This window comes from Frieseomelitta varia, unplaced genomic scaffold, assembly GCF_011392965.1.
Source record: "Frieseomelitta varia isolate USP_RPSP 00005682 unplaced genomic scaffold, Fvar_1.2 scaffold_557, whole genome shotgun sequence".
Lineage (NCBI taxonomy): Eukaryota > Metazoa > Arthropoda > Insecta > Hymenoptera > Apidae > Frieseomelitta > Frieseomelitta varia.
The window spans coordinates 229,878-248,398 of record NW_025110320.1 but is presented as its reverse complement, the minus strand read 5'-3'; the positions used below and the strand labels follow the sequence as shown (position 1 = coordinate 248,398).

The following is an 18,521-nucleotide window of genomic DNA, read 5'->3' as shown; positions in this document are numbered from 1 at the left end:
AAGCCAGCGATCGATAAATATTCAAGAAATCTTTTGAAAAAATGAGATTACTAAGAAATATTATACGTTAATGTTGAGTACTATTGAAATTAACCGAAATCTTTTCGAATATCAAGAATCAGTTATTAGTTTTCGTTGACAAAGTACTAAGCAGGATGCGCTCTGTCTTTTGACAATATATTCTTAATATCTTTCTACAAAATAGCTGTTTTTTAATTTTTACAGTATCGGTGTAGAATATTTAGTGAATACTAAAACAGTTTCATGAAGTTATGCTAGCATTACATCAATCTTACTGACATTGAGAACGCAAACTCATGAGTTTTACGTATGATGAATAAATCGCATGGTCATGAAGTTTGGAACTTGTAGAAAATATTTCAGCTTCGATGTCACTTTGTTCATGCTGTTTTCAATACCGTGTAGTATGATGCGCAAAGTTTCAGAACCTGAAATGTAGCAAATATTGTATTGGCCAATATGTTGTAATTATTAACCATAAAACTATTAATACGTTACTTCTGAAAAGCTTTCCATATTTAACTCAATTAATCCGCCGGCAGTTAAACGTGGTGGAGTTAAACTCCGCCGTAACGCTAATGCGTATAACGCCTGCGTTTTTGGATGCGTGTTGTACCATAACGCTTCGTATCTGCGATATTTCGTTACGATTTTTTAAATTATATTTTGCAGACATCCATTGAAATGAGGTACAAATGACGCAGACAGTGCAAGGAATTGTAATTATATATTCTTTTCATTTATTTGAAAAGATGTATATAAAATTATCCCGAAAATTAGATAATCTAATATTTCTTCTATTGATAATAATACGATATATAATCCTTTAAGAGTAATTGAAATAATTGTGAACCAGTGAAGAACAAAATTAAAATGCTTCAAGTATCTTTATCTAGAAATAAATAATTCTAATTTTCCAATTTTTCGCATCGTTCTTTACCCATGCAAGTCTGACAAATGGGAGGAAGGAAATTTCCTGATGACAATCATTACTCACATTGTGTCATAAATTTCATCGGATGAATTTATAACGAATTGTCCCTGCATCGTTAGAAAGCACAGATGCAACAGCTGAACAAGCAGAAAACCGATAAACTTGTAAAAATCGAAACACACTTCCATCATGGCGAGCTAATTTCGAATAATTAATGATGCTCTGATGAATTACGTTTAACCTAGTACAGACTCGATTAAAAGAATCTTACCTGAACCATCGTAATACTAACGCACACGACTATTATGCCCATAGTCAAAAAAAGATACGTAACGTGTGCACTCTCAATTTTCTCCAGAAACCTGTCTTGCAATCAGGAAACAAAAAAAAATTTTCCGGTCAAGGTAGATTCCTGCGCGAAACGGATGGAAAAGAAGATATATTATTCGAAATGAGAAACTGATATCACAGATAAAAGTGACAATCGATAAATTTCCGGAGAAAATTAATTTTTCTCTAAACGGAAGACAACGATCGATAAACATTCAAGAGATCTGTTGAAGAAATGAGATTACTAGCAAATGTCATATGTTAATGATGACAATGATTGAAATGAGGCAAAATGTTTTTCATGTTGGTTAATGAATACTAGCATAGTTACAAAACGGTTTCATCATGCAGATTGAACAATAATTTGATAATGTAATCATCATGCTAAAGTACGAATTTTTCCTCTGTAACTGTGTTTTTAATTCTGACAATAACTGATACAATCCCTGAGTAATACTGACGTTATAGCCCTTTGATGGCCTTGTATGGAATACCATACACTTTCATGTATTTCCTTTGCCTTCGTTTCGGAATATTTTGCAATAAAAGAATTTTTCTTGACTGCGTTTTTGAAGCGATATCTGCAAACAGTGCGAATTTTTCAAAAGAATCTGAATTATTTCCTTCGATTCACTCATGGGGTAGTTTTCAGTCGTTTACCCGGCCACGGTTAGCTGTCCACAACCATGCTGCACCAGGACCATGTAAAGTGTGTCACAAGAGATGAACACAACGAGCACGACGTATATACAAAGGGCCAGGTGTAGTTGAATGTAATAGTAATATTCACGGTCATCCTCGACGAAATAGTAACCTGGTATAGAGTATGTCACTGGTGGCGACGTATTCTGTTGTCTTATCATGTGAAACAGACGCGCCGACCATGGCATTTGAATGAAAAGTAATGCACATACGCCCGCGTTTGCTGAAAGTAAATCATTTGCTGCCGTTTAATTAAATTAAAGTCGTATGTCATTTAATTAAATTAAAATTATAAAATGTCGATCGATATACCGAAGTAGAATTTAGCCAGGAAGCTTCCTCTATTAGCGTACGTCGTCATGATCTCGAATTCTTCTTTCAATCGATTAGTCGCCCAATCTTCGGACATGTCGTTCAGAAGGTTCTCAAGCTGTAATGTTCGTTCGATTGTAATTACAGAGAAAATTTGTCTTGCGAAAATTGGCAAATAGTTTCTTACCTTTGTCGCGTTCAATATATAGTTACCGTGTTTAATTATCATTAGAATCGCTGCCCCTATTAGAGATGACTGCTCTATCACGACATCCAGCGTTCCTATACGTATAATCCTCGCAGTCTGAAATAAACGTTTAACATATCCATCTTTATTTGCTTGAGAATTTTACATCCATATGTAGCTTGAAAATATATAAATGTAATTTCTCATGATCTAAATTTGTATAATTTATATAATAAATTTATAAAATCTATATAATGAAATTAATGAAATTTATATAATATCCTGATTATTTCGATATTATTGCGATTTCCTCGTCGATCAAATTTTCATACTCTGCATTTCAATTATTCACTTAGAATCGCGAAATAATCTGCGGTTTCCTTACTCCTTGCGAAGCATTAGTGGATCGTGATGTGAATTAGTAAACACGTACCTGTACTATCATGGACGATACCATTGAAATATCAACCACAGCCCACAAAATGACTTTTACGAATTTATTTTGATTCGGCCAAATCCCACCTAACTTGGCGAAACTTTTTGTGATGTTTAAATGTCGCTTCTCTAGTGTTGCTCTGTTCATGATACAAAGTCTACTGTGCAAAATGTAGTTCTACATGTATTTTTACATCTATCTGATAATGTAAATGCACTTTTGCGTGTACATTAATGATGTATTTGCGACAGAGTGCTTCCATTTCAGAAATTACTGTTAACAATAGACCTACATTATTGCAGCGAATGTAAAACATTGTGAATATTTAATCAACAGCAATTGAATGAGGGTATACTGAAGGGTACATTGAAACTGACATATTCGTTTAGTATTGATCGTGGCATGATGTGACAACTAAAGTGGTCTGCTTTGTATCACATACATTCGCAATTAGATGAAGTGACTCACGATAAGTTGTAGCCTCTGAAAATGTGAATCCGTTGGATGCCTGGTGATAGATTCGTTCAGTGCAAAAACCAGAAGTCAGTGTCGCGTGAAAATCTCCCAAACTGGTGGACATATTGAAATTGAAGTTGCAAATAGAAATAGAAGCATTACTTTTTAAATATTTAATTCTGCATTATTTAAATGTGGGCTATACTTTCAGATAATATTAGAATAACATTGTGTAGACATTTTCACAACATTGCTCGATAACATTGTCGTTCTCGATAATGTGAATAATACGTTGAATTCTGTGTTAATAAATGTTAATAAATCACACTCCATATCTTTGTTCATGAAGATCTTAATTCTGTGTAATATGAAAAGCAAAGTTTCACTACCTAAAATACACCAACATCGTTCCAGCGTGTATATTGTAATTACTAAGAAGGTAACATGATTGATACATTACTTCTGCATCCAGTTGGATTATTCTGCCGGCTGTTATACGGGGAGATATTAAATTTTGTCGTAACACCTGAATTTTTGGATGCACATTGTAGCACATATCTATGAAAATTGAATTTTATAAAGTTCGTATATCTTAGTCGACAACCACTCAAATGTAGCATGACATTGATCTTTCAGATCCCGTGATATAATATTCTTTCCATAAATAGTAATTCAGTATAATAATATCTACTCTGTAAAATAATTAAAGTTCATCGTGAATCACTTTTAAAAACTACTTCACTCTTACGTACTCTTTTTGCAGGGACTTCAGTTATTATATTATATTGTGTAATAAATTCGTTTCCTTTTCGGTGTTAGGTTTTTGAGGATATTGAAAGTATGTATCATAAAAAATTCGGTGAACAACTTAGTGAATACAGGAACATATAACATAGATAAATATTACTTATATTTGCCAATAGAAAGAAGACAAACACAATAAATGTGAAATGAATAATAATATGAAATTTAATGTGGAATATTTAAAATGTTAAAACAATCATTTATTATGAAATTGAAAATATTGAACTTACGATTGATGAACGATTTAAGTTTGTTGAAATATCTATTGACATTCAATTGTTAATCATTTCGTATTATTTACAGACAATAGTTATGTAATTCGAGGAACGCAGAAATATGTATTATATACAAACAATTTTTTCATAAAAAGAAAAGACTTCCAAAGTTATTTAATTCACTTGTAATGAATAGTCAACCTTGTAATATTAATTTCATCGTAATGATGCAAACGAATTTACTACACAACCTAATAAGTAAACTATTTCATCCTTGACGAATTCGTGTATGTAAACGTTTTGTTTAGTTATAAATAATCCCAATTTTTCAATTTTCCTCATTGTAACTAAAATTATGCAAGCGATTGACACATAGAATTTAAATAATTTTTGAGAGATTTTTGAATAGATGAAATTGTTTAAAAAATGTTGTATTTCAATGTCGAAAATGATTGAAAGTAATCGAACAAATTTCCCACTATCGTTAATTTTTATTGATAACTAAATTGCGGATTTTATGCATTTTCAAAATTTATATGAACATCAGTGATGAAATAGAATCTAATGAAAATTTTCTTCTGCCCTTAACATTTTCCATATCATTACTTGCGGAGAACGTTGAAATATCGTTTAGAGAAATTCAGTGCGATAAATGTATTAGTGGAACCATATGCAGAATATGAAAAATTGTGAGATGTATATTCTTTATACTGTAAAATAATTGATGTGTGGTACTTTGTTGAATCGTCCTTTGCTCTCATACCAACAGTATCGGCCAATGTTCTCCTTTTCCTATTGTCTCAAGCACAAGTGTTTCTTGATTGAAATATTTTCGTCTGTGCGACGCATAGAAAGAGTTCTACAAATTGGAAGAGCTTACATTTTCGTTCAGATTTATATAAATACCTGAGGCATATAGTTTTACAAGCTGACTGTGAAATTCAATAATATGTCAAGTATGAAAGTAATAATCATAAATGATCCACATATTTAGATCCACATATTACTGTAAAAAAATAGCACACGAATAAAAATAAAAGCAAGTTATTATTTTACTTGGAGTCACATACACGTCGTCATCTTCGTATTGTGCATGAAATTTAATGGACATAATCTGCGCATTCTCATGTTATTAGACAGAAGTAAAATTCAAGTAATTAGAATTGAATCAATTTTTATTTTGTCAATGTTTCTCGCTTATTTACGTTACTTACATTATTCAAGTTATGAACAATATTCATTCGCATATGCTCCGAGAGAATTTCATTCTCATTAGCTAATCAATACGAAGTATACATATATATAAGATGCAATCATTGGCTAATTAGGATAGATCGAACATCCTAGTTACATCCTAGCTGTGGATTTAAGCAAGTACTGTACTGTAATATTATCGGCAATAGGGGAGTTAAAATAAAATAATATAAACAGTGTTGCAGATTTTATTATATATCTGTTGTTGAAATTTCTTTGTCTACTAAACTCGAACTTGACACTTTGTTGCAAACATACGTATATATATATATATGTATGTATATGTACCATTGATAAAAGAGAAAGCGTAGTGAAAGAAATACTGTACTTTCTATGTAATATCAAATGTTAATAATAATTACATATTTCGAATTCAAAAGAAAAAAAAAAAGAAGAAAATGTATTAACCAATTGTACTGACATAAATACTAACGTCAGTTGTCTAAGTACATTAAAGCTTGCAGTCCGAATTACTTTCTCTTCGAATTATGCAGACCTAAAAACTGTGAAATACGAAAAAGATGCTTTGAGAACCTGAAAAGGAATGAATAGTTATTGAATCAATTATTTTCTGAAAGCAATATCTAGGTGTTCTGCGAAAGTAATCTAACCTGCACGAAGCTGAACAAATTTAAAGGGACCAATCCTCCACCTGATAGCGCAGGTGGATTTAAACATTTTCGCAACACCAGTACGTACAATAACTGCGTTCTCGATGAACCAGTATACCAATTGGCTTCGTATCTATATATTAAATGGTACCGTGAATTTAATTAATAAAATCAGCTTAACTGGAACACGTTTTTGAATGAATGCCTACATCTTGTTTCAAACGTACTAAAATTGAAAATATTCTACAATACTGTTTATCGATCTTACATTTTATGAGAAACTTCGTTGTTGGAATTTTCCACAATTTGACCCATAATCGTCAGAAATAACAGATGGACCAGTTGCGCAAAAGTGAATATACAAAACGTGAAGTATCTGGTATCCATTTCCATCGTCGATAACTAATCACATAAAAATAAAATAAAATCATTTATTATATTAATTTTCATGTATCTAAACAGTGTATGTTCTACGATCACAATGATCATCGACTAATACCGCTCAAATAAATATTATATATTTAAATACTTCTGCCTATATATTCGTAACATTCGTTTAAAAACTGGCAAAGAAGAATAGTATCTCATATAGCAAAGAGTTCGTGAAAAGATAATAATATAATATATATGTATTATAATTGTAATAGTATTATATTTATAATTATAAGATGTCATAGTTGCATCGTAGATTATGTATTTATTTTACTGAGAAATTTGATTATTTATATAACGAATATAAAAAAATAAAAAGTGTCCCAAAGCATTTAAAAGTTTGCACTTGCATTCATTGTGACCGTAACGCAAATCGTATTTTCTAATTAAAATCTAAATTGTGACTTTCAATAATAGTGATTAAACTTGAGCAATTCAATTTTTTGTTAGCGCATTTTGTTTGACTCACCCTAATAAAAGTAGATGTGAATGCTGTGATTATTATGCCCAATAGTACGAAGAAATAATGCACGTAGCAGGCGTCGATTTTCTCCACGTATCTAATGTGACAAAAAAATGTATAAAATATCGAGCATGCACAAGATGTTTGGTGCTCATTATATAATATACAGCGGTACTAACTCGACAGCTCTTTTGTGACCTTCGATAGATCGGCACACCTTCGCGTAAGCTTCATGCATTAACGCATCGTTGTACTTTTCATCATATAGATTCACATCGTCTAACGCGTGCTTGAAACGATATCTGTGCATATTTTTTTTTTTGTTCTTTTTTTTTCTTTTTATTACATGTAATCAATGTTTCGTGTTTAGAAATAGTGGAAAATATAGAGAATAGAAGATGGATGATATTTATAGGAATGAATTTTAGGCAAGTCTGGAGATAACGAGAAAAGTTCTTGTGAAAATGCAAATTTTTCGAAATTCAAGCAATTTCATTTTGTGCTACAAATAAATTCTCCGAACGGGATTAATCATTTGACTCAGTTTCATTCTTATTTCGTTCTTCTTACGTGTTTCTTCTTTTCCAACATTATATAATGAAAAGGGCAAAGAACATGCACAGTACTAAAGTATACTCACCCGCTGATGGCCAACAAAGCACACCCATGATGTATGAGATGTATCAAATTTACATCACAGGCGATATATACAGACGCAAGTACTAGTGCTGATATTATCATATTCACCAGTATAGGATAATAATATCGTTGTTCATCAACGAAAAAATAAGCGGGGTAGACGAATTCGCGGCCCCGTGACTCGTTCAGGGGAGCTATGATGTTCAAAATAGGTGGTATGGCCGGTATGAGGATAAACGTCAAGGCTGATGTGGATATACTGGCTAAATACAAAGGAGTAACGTGTAAAATAAAATAATAATTTTATATATCGAACATACGTCGGCGATTTCAATGATCTTAAGATAGTACTCTTAAAAAAGTGTGTGGAACAACATTGATGTGGATCAACAATATTAGTAGGAGACGTGATATCAGGGCAACACGTTGGTGGTTAATACTCCGGTATTAGTTTAGTAGGTAATGTAATAATTTGTTCATTCTTTTTATTACCTTTATATATAAAAGAAAATATTAGCGCCTTCCTGTAGTATGTGTCCAAAATTTCCATTTCCTTCTTCGGTCGTTCCATCAGATGATCGAACACAATTTCTCTTAAAAGTTCTTCCAGCTACAATAGGCAATTTTAAGAATAGGAATACTTATCGGAATTATTGTAAAATGTCAATGTTTCACCTTCTTCTCATTCAGGATGTAGTTATACTGTTTAATTGGAACTGTTACAGTTATAACTAGATACACCACTTCATCCATCAGCGCGTCTATACTATAAGATACTATTACCCGAGATGCCTGTAACGTATAAAAAAATCACTTTCATTGCGGTGTGCCAGTTGTCACATATATATTACGTCGAAAAGTTTTAGAGCATAAAACGTCACAGGCGAAAAATATCATCTGTCACATTTTAAGAAATGTATGGAAGAAAAAAATAATACCTGGGTTGCAAGGGCAATAATGACTAAAACAAATATAACAAGCCGTATAGAAAATTTAGTGAACCTTTCCTGATATGGCCACACACCGACTAACTGCGCGAAAAATTTGTTGTCTCTGAGATATTGATCTTCAACTGTCTGCCAACTCATAGTCATAGAATGTGTAGTCGGATATTGAAATGTACATACGATCCTCAGCAAAAGTAAAGCGTGCAATAAGAGACAATTATTTATTTAACGTGAAAAGTGAAATCGTTTTATTGTACGTACGGTCAATATAAGAAACGATGTTTTCTCCTCCTTCTACATTTTCCATACTATTATTTGCGAAACACTGAGGAATATCGATTAGAATAATAACGTTAAGTAAAGTGAATCCATAGGCAGAATATTAAAAATTAACTGCGAAATGCATTCGCTTCATATTGTGAAATAATTGATATGTAGTATTTTGGTCTTTGCTCGTTCTTTGCTCTCATACCAACAGTATCGGCCAATGTTCTTTTCCTATTGTCTTAAGCACAAGTGTTTCTTGATTGAAATATTTTCATGTGTTGCATAGAAAGAATTCTACAAATTGGAAGAGTTTATTATTAGTTTATTTTACTTGGAGTCATGTATGTGTCGTCATCTTCGTATTGTGCATGGAATTTAATGGACATTGTCTGCGCATTTCTATGTTGTTACACAGAAAAAATTAGAATTCAGGTATGTAACACTGAATTGATTTTCATTTTGTCAAAGTTTCTCAATTACTTACGTCGTTGCTTATGTGTTATTCAAGTAATAAACAACATTCGTTCGCAAATTCTCCAAGTATTTCATTCTCATTTGCTACGTCAGTACGTACATACATATTGCTAATAGAGCTAATTAATACAAACGAAGTATATGGATAAGATGCTTATTGATTAACTAGAATAGACCGGACATCCAATACTTTTTGTTGTCACATTATGTTTGTCACCTTAGCATTTTCATGTCACATCTTTGCTAGTTTTAGGCAAGTATTGCATTGCGATAGGGGAATTAGAATAAAAAAATACAGACAGTGTTCATTAATGATGTCATCAGTGGCATCATTAATCAATTGATTATAATGAATTATAATTATAATCAATTTTGTAAATTTCTAACATTAATGCTAATTTAATTATAATATTAATTTGTAACTGTAGAGTACGTTTTTCAACTGAAATATAAATACGTATTTCTCGTGTATCAATTTTATATTGTTTATTCTTTTTTAAATCTTTTATACAACTTTTGAGCATTGATTATTTCATGATTGTCAAGATGAAGTATCTTATATTTGTTCAGGTAAGGATGCTTACTTTCTATTGTGACTGAAACACTAATGATAAAATATATTTTATTATAATATAATACTTTATTAAATATTTTCTAATTACTCATATTATTCAAACGGAAAACGACTTTCATTTGCAAATACTCCGAAAATTTCATTCTTACCTAAGTACGAATACGTCATCAACAGCATCGCTCAGACATTTCGAGATTTTTTGCATTTGAAAAAAATAGAAAGCGCAAAGAAAGAAATCATACAGAAATATTTTATTTTCTCTGTAATACCAGATGTTAAAAACGACTATCAGACGTACACTAGTTATAATAAGTACTATTATCAGCTATTTAAAGTACTCGAGCTATTTAAAGTACTTCATTCATTATTTTTTCTTCAAACTACTGAGAGCTAAACACCGTGTAATATGAAAAAGATAATTTTAGGACCTGAAAGAAATTAATCGTTAATGAATCATATTCGTGATCAGTTATTTTTTGAAAACAATACTCTGCGGGACTGGTAAGCTAACCTGTACGAAGCTATAGAAATTCAAAGGGATCAATCCTTCACCTGTTAGTGCAGGCGAATTTAAACATTTTCGCAACACCAGTACGTACAACAATTGCGTTTTCGACGCACCATTGTACCACTTGGCTTCGTATCTGTATATCGTATTTTATTGTGAGATTGACTTGAATGGAATGTGTTATTGAAGCAGTGAAATTCTTACAGCTAATCTAGCAATTGAAATTATTGAAAGTAAATTGAAATTGTCTAACAATGTTTATCGATCTTACATTGATTGATAGACTTCGTCGTGGACATTGATCACAAATTGCCCCAAAGACATCAGAAAGAACAGATGAAACAGTTGGGCAAAAGTGAATAAGCAAAATACGTAGTAATTGAATCCTTTTTCCATCATCGACAACTATACGCAGAAAATAAAAACAATTCATTACATTAATTTTCACGCATTAATTAAACGACGTACGCTCAACAAATTGTGCACCGAACCACACGTCATACATCAGATACATATATACATATGTACATCTCTGCTGAAAATGCTTAATACATTGTTTAGTGGATTAAAAACTGAAAAATTGACCACCATTTTATACAACAAAGAACAAGTTATTGTAGAATACGCATGCAACAGAAACATTATCATTGATAACTCTGTTCCTTGTATTTATTGTAACCATAATGCAAATCGTATCTGTCAATTAAAGTTCAACATGTGTTTCCCAATTTTTGTGATAAAAATGCGCAATAAAATTTTTGTTAGTGGATTGAAACCTACCCTCACGAAACTGGATGTGAATGCTACGATTATTAGGCCCAAGAGTAGCAAGAAGTAATGCGTATAGCAGTCGTTGACTTTATTCACGAATCTAACGTGGCAAACGGTATAAAAACAAATCTGTCATATACAAGTTTATTGATTATTATGTAATATGCAACGATACTGACTCGACAGCTCTTTTGTGTCCGTTGATGGCTCGGTACACATTCGCTTTCTGCCGTACGTCGTTGTCCTTTTCGTCACATCGACTCACCTCATCGAACGAGTGTTTGAATTGGTATCTGTGCATATCTTTATCTTGATCACATGTAGTCAAACATCCGTGTTTAAAAATAGAAGACGAAATAAAAATAAAATAATAGATCATATGTATATAGATGAATTTTAGACACCGAGATAATGATGAGAGCTCTATTGAAATAATGCGATTGGCGCCAGTTTTACAAAATCCGGGCAAGCGTTCTCTCTATTTCCCTTATACTTTGTTTTCACTTCTCCAGTATCAAATATGAACGCCAATCGAAATACTCCTCTCTTCGTTTTATCGATGTCTGTCACGCGGTTCTCTAAGTGTAAAAGAAACCGTACTCACCCGCTGATTGATAACAAGGAGCAAGCATGATGTATGATATAAATCAAACTGATGTCACTGGCCATATATACAACGTTTAATACTATTACTGCCATTACCATATGCGTTATTATGGGAAAATAATATCGTTGTTCATCAACGAAATAATAAGCCGGGTAGACTAATTCGCGGCCTCGTGACTCGTTCAGAGGTTTTATGATATTCAGAAGAGAAGGTATTGCCGGTAAAGAGATGTACCCCACTGCGGTAAATTTCAAGATACCTAAACACAAGGAGAACAAAGTGTAAAATGGAATAATAATTATTTATAACAGATATACCTCGGCAATTTCAATAATGAGACATTATTCTTCGAAGAATGTATTTTACAATATCCATAAAAAAACTTCTGAATGTATAAAAAATTTTTAACAGAATAATTTGTCAACTCCCGTTGCTGATTGTCTCTGTGGTGGTTTCTGTAATGTAACAATTTATTCTTCTCTTTTATTACCTTTATATATGGTGCAGATGAATTTCGCCTTGTTATAATACATATCCAAAATTTCCAGTTCTTCCTTCGGGTATTTCGTCAGGCGGTCGATCACGATTTCGTTTAAAAGATCCCTTATCTACAATTTTAGAGAAAAGGATAATTATCGAAGATATTTCAGTTTTTTATCGGCTCTTCACCTTCTTCTCATTCAGGATGTAATGATATTGTTTTACGAAAATGCTTATAGCTATATCCATATACACCATCTCATCCAACAGCACATCCGTACTGTAAAATACTATTACCCGCGATATCTATAACGTATAGAGAAATTACGTTCATTCTCATTACGATTTCACATTTTTATTCACATCAAAAATTCTATTGTACGAAGGACATCATTCGTCACAAAGGGAAAAAAAAAAAAAAATACCTCGGTTGAAAAGGTAACAATGATCACAAGAAATGTAATAATTCGTATAGTCAATTTAGCAAATCTTCCCTGATGTGGCCACAAACCGACTGCCTTCGCGAAAAATCGCATATCGCTGAAATATTGGTCGTCAACTGTTTGCCAGTTCATAGTGAAACTGTGAAGACTGCAGCCCGATAAATCGAAACGTACGTACAACCCTCAACAAAAGTAGAGCAACGTGCAATAAAAGGCATTATTTATTTAATATGAAAAGTGAAATCGTTTTATTATTCACATGGACGATAAAAGAAAAGGATGTTTACTTCTCTCCTTATATTTTTTTTTATCATTACTTGCGGAAAACGTTGAAATATCGATTAGAATTGCAGCGCGATAAGTGGCTGAGTGGATTCATATGCAGAATATGAAAAATTAATTCTAAGATGTGTACGCTTCGTATTGTAATTACTGTCTATATTGGTGAATCGCTTTTTGCTTTCATGCGAGCAGTATCAGTCAGCCAGTATATTCCATTACCAATTGTCTCAAGCATAAGAGTTTCTCAAATGAAATATTTTCGTGCGTTTGATGCATAGAAAGGATATCGTGTTAGCTGCAAGCTGACTGTGAAATTCAACAATATAGTGTTAAGTACAAAAAGAATAATCATAAATATGATCCACAGATTTAGATATTACTGTAAAAAGTAGCATGTTAATAAAAATACAATCAAATTATTCTTATACTTGAAGTTATGTATATATGTCTTTATTTTCGAATTGTTAGAGAGAAATTTAATGGACATGATCTCTGTATTTCCATGTTATTAGACAGAAATAATTAAAATTCAAGTATGTAACACTGAATTGATTTTCATTTTGTCATAGTTTCTCAGTTACTTACGTTACTTTGTTATTCAAGTAATAAACAATATTCATTCGCATATGCTCCGAGAATTGGCTACGCAAGTACGTGTACATTGGCGATAGCTAATACTGAGCTGATACAGACGAAGTATATATATATAAACCTAAGATGCCTAATTAGGATAGACCAGACATCCAAATTTTTGTCGTATATGACGTTATGTATATAAGTCACTAACCAACTGAACAACAGTGAACGCGCAAAACGTGAAGTACGTTGCTCCCACTTCCACCGCTGATATCTAGTCATAAACAATAAAATCATTCGTAAAATTAATTTTCATGTATTACTTAGTTATACATGAAATCTATGACCACAATAAATTTGTATTCAGATATGAATAAAGATTACTGTAGAATATATGTGCAACAAGGAAGGTTAATTATCATTGATAAATATGAAAAACAATTGTCACAAGATATATGCGAGAGGGTGGCCATTACGTTCATTATAACCACAGTGTAAGTCTGTTAATTAAAGTTTAAGTGTTCTACAGTAACGGTGATAAAATTAAATTAAAAATTTCTCATGACTAGATCTCCCCTAAGGTTGAAGTAGTCTCGTCTTTACAACGAGTTCTCTTAAAACTTGCTGATTCCCTACGCCATTTTATGGGACCTTGAATTTCCATGACGAATTGTCAGGATTTTCTTACTTTTTCCTTCTCGTTCAATGGTAATATTGAAAAAAAATTGTAAAGGACATTTTATAGAGTCAACACGAGGGATAGACTTCATTCTTTAAGATTACGTTGAATTCATTCATGAACATAACAATTCAGCGGTTTTGGAGAACTTCGTATTATTTAAGATCAGCTTTATGAAAATTTCAATAGACTACAAACAATTCTTTAATACTAAATGCACGACTTTTACGTTTCAATTGATGTCTAGTGTAGTAAATTGAAAGTATAATAAATTAAAAAGGAATTTAATACATATTTTAACTAAACTAATTACACAGTACATATTTTGACTGAACTAATCATAAAATACCAACAGGAATAACAGTAGAAATATTGTGTATGAATATGACAATTTACTGTACTCAAGAAACTTAAATCATGTTACTCACCGATTATTAAACCGAAAATTACAAAATGAAATTTGGCCCATCTTAGATTCGTGAATTCCTGACTCTTCCGTCTCACAAGTTCTGCCATTGCACTGACGTTTACGACATCTTGGCAAACACACTTTGCACTAACACTGATTAGGCTACAAAAATAACTGAGTAAATGCTGTAGCGACGTGTTGAAGAAGAAAGTCATTTACGTTCCAAGCACTTCATTTCTATTTCAATGCACAGAGTCAGTAAACGAGACTAAGACAATTCACAATGCATGTTTACGCACTAATTAACAAATTAATGATTCAATTGTTTTAGATAGGCGTTGTGGAAGTTTTAGATTTCTGAATACTTCGAATATTTAGGAACATCATAAAAAATCAATTTATACGACGTGCACGCGTCGGAGGTTCACGCAGCAATGGACTCCTGGCGCAGTACTACCGCAGGATATTAGCTGGATACTGTGCAACAGGTAGCAAAGTTTGTCAATATGTTGGGCAGTAATTTCTTCGTTGCATCAATCGGTAACTAAATAATTGTTTGCTTCCTTCGAAGTCGGAAGAATTTGTATAACTTATGTTAATATTACTGTATAATGACTGTTTGCAGGATCTAGTTACACCTGTACGTATTTTACTAAAATAATTCTTTATTGAAATCCCAATTATAAAAGTTGCAACACAAAACTGATTTTTGGTTACGAATAACTATTATCAATTTCAAAAACATTTTAACAGTCATCATCAATTATTCATGTACACGCGCGGTTGAAATAAAAGTCATTCTCATTGTTCTATTATAGGTATTTTGAAATAACATCATTTTATGCCTAATTTATCTCTATATTCTAATAGTTCATTCCTAAAATCAGTCTGCAAAAGATATGCAACATTTGTTTTTACAACATCTGGAAATACACCATTTCAAGTAGCATTAATACTAATTAATAACGTTATTCTACGATACCAATAGCAATGTCAATACCAATACAATAATAGCCGATGCTGATGAAACAATTACTCTCGGTAATTTGAATACTAACGCGAATTTCACGTAACAAATTGGAAACTAGATCCGAGAATCGACCTGATGAAAAAAATCTGAATCCTACAATTAACATATTTAAGAAAAACGAAACTGTAATGTGTTAAACATTTTATTACGTTTACCACATTCCGGGCATAATTGTTTCTAACGATCGAGTAGTTTCTGAATTTGAAATCATTAATTAATTGATTATAACGATTGATTATAATGATTTATAATTATAATCAGTATTATTAATTTCTAACATTAATGCTAGTTTGGTTGTAATATTAATTTATAACTGTAGAGCACGTTCGATTTCAACTGAAATATAAATACGTATCTATCGTGTATTTATTATGTTAATGTTATTTATTCTTCTTTTAAATCTTTTTTACAAGATTTGGTAATTGATTACTTGATGATTATCAAGATGAAGTATCTCAACTCATATTTGTTCAGATAAGGATGCCTATTTTGTCTTGTGACTGAAACACTAATAATAAAATATACTTTATTATAACATGATTCATTATTAAATACTTTGTACTATATTTATATTTTGAATACTAGACAAACGTAACACGATTTTTAATTGCTACTACTCTAAAAACGTCATTGTCATGATGTTTATACGGATATGTCTGCAGTGGTATTGATTAATATTTCAGACATTTCGGGATTTGTTGTATTTCAAAAAATAGAAAGCGAAAAGAAATATTATATTTTCTGTGTAACATTGATGTTATCAACTAACTGATTCGAATGCAATGAAAGAAGTATACTAGTTATATAAAGTACTAATATATTTAACTTGAAAAGTTATAAAGTAATAAAAATCTTTTTTCACATTACTTTCTCTTCAAAAACCATTAAGAGTTAAACACCGTGTAATATGAAAAAGAAACCTTCAGGACCTGAAAGAAATTAATCGTTAATGAGTCATATTCATGATCAGTTATTTTCTGAAAACAATAGTCTGCGGAACTGGTAAGCTAACCTGTACGAAGCTGAACAAATTCAAAGGGATCAATCGTTCACCTGTTAGTACAGGCGAACTTAAACATTTTCGCAACACCAGTACGTACAACAATTGCGTTTTCGGCGCGCCATTGTACCAGTTGGCTTCGCATCTGTATATCGTATTTTATTGTGAGTTTAGGTTGACTTGAATGCAACATGTTATTGAAACAGTGAAATCCTTACAACTAATCTAGGGATTGAAACTAGGGGTAGAACAGTGTTTACCAAATTGATATTGAAATTATTGAAATTAAATTGAAATTGTTCTACAACTACATCTATCGATCTTACATTGTTTGATAGACTTCATCGTGGATATTAACCACAATTTGCCCCATTGACATCAGAAAGAACAGATGAAACAGTTCGGCAACAGTGAACATGCAAAATACGTAGTACGTCGTTCCTTTCTCCATCATCGACAACTATACGCAGAAAATGAAAAAAATTTATTAAATTAGTTTTCATGTATTAATTAAACGACGTATGTTTAACAAATTGTGCACTAATCCACGCATCATNACATCAGATAAATGTATACATACGTACATCTCTGCTGAAAATGCTTAATACATTGTTTAGTGGATTAAGAACTGAAAAATTAACCACCATTTTATACAACGAAGTGGGTTACTGTAGAATACGCATGCAATAGAAAAAATTAATTATCTTCGATAAATTAATACAAAGAATTAAATGTGTCTGCTTTTTGTATTCATTGTCAATTAAAGTTCAATATGTGTTTTGCAATTATTGAGAAAATAACGCAATAAAATTTTTGTTAGTGCATTGAAACCTACCCTCAAGAAAGTGGATGTGAATGCTATGATTATCAGGCCCAAAATTATCAAGAAGTAATGCACGTAGCAGTTGTTGATTTTATGTATGTATCTAATATAACAAAAGAATAAAACGTATCTAACGTAATAAAATAATCTGTAAGGTACAGGTTTACTGATTATTATCTAATATGCAACAATACCAACTCGATTGCCTTTTTGTGTCCCTTGATAGCTCGGCACACTTTCGAATTAGCGTCCTGCAATACGTCGTTGTCTTTTCCTTCAGATTGACTCACTTCATCGAACGCGTGTTTGAAACGATATCTGTGCACATTGTTATCTTGGTCACATGTAGTTAAAGATCCGTGTTTAAAAATAGACAAAAAAGTAAAAATAAAAGTAGATGACATTTATCTGAATGCATTCTAGACATCGAGATAATGACGAGATTTCTAGAGATTTAAACAATGTGGCTTTTCGCCAATTTTACAAAATCCGAGCAATTGTTCTGTATATCCCTCACACTTTGTTCTTGTGTCTCCGTGTTGAAAAATCAGGGCCAATCGACATATTCCTATATGAATTTCTTCGCTTTGTTGATGTCGATCACGCATTTCTTTAATTAAACAGAAACAGATAAAAAAATACACACGTACGAATGTATACTCACCCGCTGATAGTCAACAAGGCACAACCATGATGTATAACATAAATCAAACATAGATCACTGGCGATATACACAGTAATTAATATTATTACTCCTATTGCCATATGCGTTATTATGACAAAATAATATTGTTGTTCATCAACGAAATAATAAGCCGGGTAGATTAATTCGTAACTTCGTGACTCGTTCAGAGG

At 31.9% G+C, this 18,521-nt stretch overlaps 3 protein-coding genes across 3 annotated transcripts; all 3 read right to left on the bottom strand.

The window, feature by feature from the left end:
* Positions 1 to 280: 280 nt before the first annotated feature.
* LOC122533843 lies at positions 281 to 3,069 on the bottom strand. The gene is made up of 9 exons (XM_043663939.1): positions 2,920 to 3,069; positions 2,487 to 2,603; positions 2,300 to 2,417; positions 1,946 to 2,210; positions 1,747 to 1,866; positions 1,227 to 1,317; positions 1,019 to 1,152; positions 520 to 652; positions 281 to 449 (listed from the first exon to the last, which is right to left on the bottom strand). The coding sequence occupies exons 1-9, from the start codon at positions 3,067 to 3,069 to the stop codon at positions 402 to 404; spliced, it is 1,176 nt and encodes a 391-aa protein (XP_043519874.1). The 3' UTR covers positions 281 to 401.
* A 3,011-nt stretch (positions 3,070 to 6,080) lies between these two features.
* LOC122533841 (odorant receptor 22a-like) lies at positions 6,081 to 8,942 on the bottom strand. Its single transcript, XM_043663936.1, has 9 exons — positions 8,735 to 8,942; positions 8,472 to 8,588; positions 8,289 to 8,406; positions 7,798 to 8,059; positions 7,337 to 7,459; positions 7,164 to 7,254; positions 6,531 to 6,664; positions 6,263 to 6,395; positions 6,081 to 6,185 (listed from the first exon to the last, which is right to left on the bottom strand). Exons 1-9 carry the CDS (start codon positions 8,888 to 8,890, stop codon positions 6,138 to 6,140), a joined length of 1,182 nt encoding a protein of 393 aa, XP_043519871.1. The 5' UTR covers positions 8,891 to 8,942; the 3' UTR covers positions 6,081 to 6,137.
* A 1,470-nt stretch (positions 8,943 to 10,412) lies between these two features.
* LOC122533846 (odorant receptor 67c-like) lies at positions 10,413 to 12,721 on the bottom strand. The gene is made up of 8 exons (XM_043663942.1): positions 12,614 to 12,721; positions 12,435 to 12,552; positions 11,942 to 12,203; positions 11,517 to 11,630; positions 11,347 to 11,437; positions 10,838 to 10,971; positions 10,570 to 10,702; positions 10,413 to 10,486 (listed from the first exon to the last, which is right to left on the bottom strand). Exons 1-8 carry the CDS (start codon positions 12,680 to 12,682, stop codon positions 10,439 to 10,441), a joined length of 969 nt encoding a protein of 322 aa, XP_043519877.1. The 5' UTR covers positions 12,683 to 12,721; the 3' UTR covers positions 10,413 to 10,438.
* Positions 12,722 to 18,521: the final 5,800 nt, after the last annotated feature.

What these genes read in the sequence shown, in the direction of transcription:
- LOC122533846 (XM_043663942.1), bottom strand. Translation starts at nt 12,682, where the DNA reads ATGGTGTATATGGATATAGCTATAAGCATTTTCGTAAAACAATATCAT. An exon ending in ACATCCTGAATGAGAAGAAG is followed by an intron (nt 12,553 to 12,613) that starts GTGAAGAGCCGA and finishes CTAAAATTGTAG; the next exon opens with ATAAGGGATCTTTTAAACGA. An exon ending in TCCTTGTTATCAATCAGCGG is followed by an intron (nt 11,631 to 11,941) that starts GTGAGTACGGTT and finishes AGATATGCACAG; the next exon opens with ATACCAATTCAAACACTCGT.
- LOC122533843 (XM_043663939.1), bottom strand. Translation starts at nt 3,069, where the DNA reads ATGAACAGAGCAACACTAGAGAAGCGACATTTAAACATCACAAAAAGT. An exon ending in ATATATTGAACGCGACAAAG is followed by an intron (nt 2,418 to 2,486) that starts GTAAGAAACTAT and finishes CGAACATTACAG; the next exon opens with CTTGAGAACCTTCTGAACGA. An exon ending in GGCCATCAAAGGGCTATAAC is followed by an intron (nt 1,318 to 1,746) that starts GTCAGTATTACT and finishes ATTGCAAGACAG; the next exon opens with GTTTCTGGAGAAAATTGAGA.
- LOC122533841 (XM_043663936.1), bottom strand. Translation starts at nt 8,890, where the DNA reads ATGACTATGAGTTGGCAGACAGTTGAAGATCAATATCTCAGAGACAAC. An exon ending in TTATTGCCCTTGCAACCCAG is followed by an intron (nt 8,589 to 8,734) that starts GTATTATTTTTT and finishes TATACGTTACAG; the next exon opens with GCATCTCGGGTAATAGTATC. An exon ending in ATTTTCTTTTATATATAAAG is followed by an intron (nt 8,060 to 8,288) that starts GTAATAAAAAGA and finishes CTTTGTATTTAG; the next exon opens with CCAGTATATCCACATCAGCC.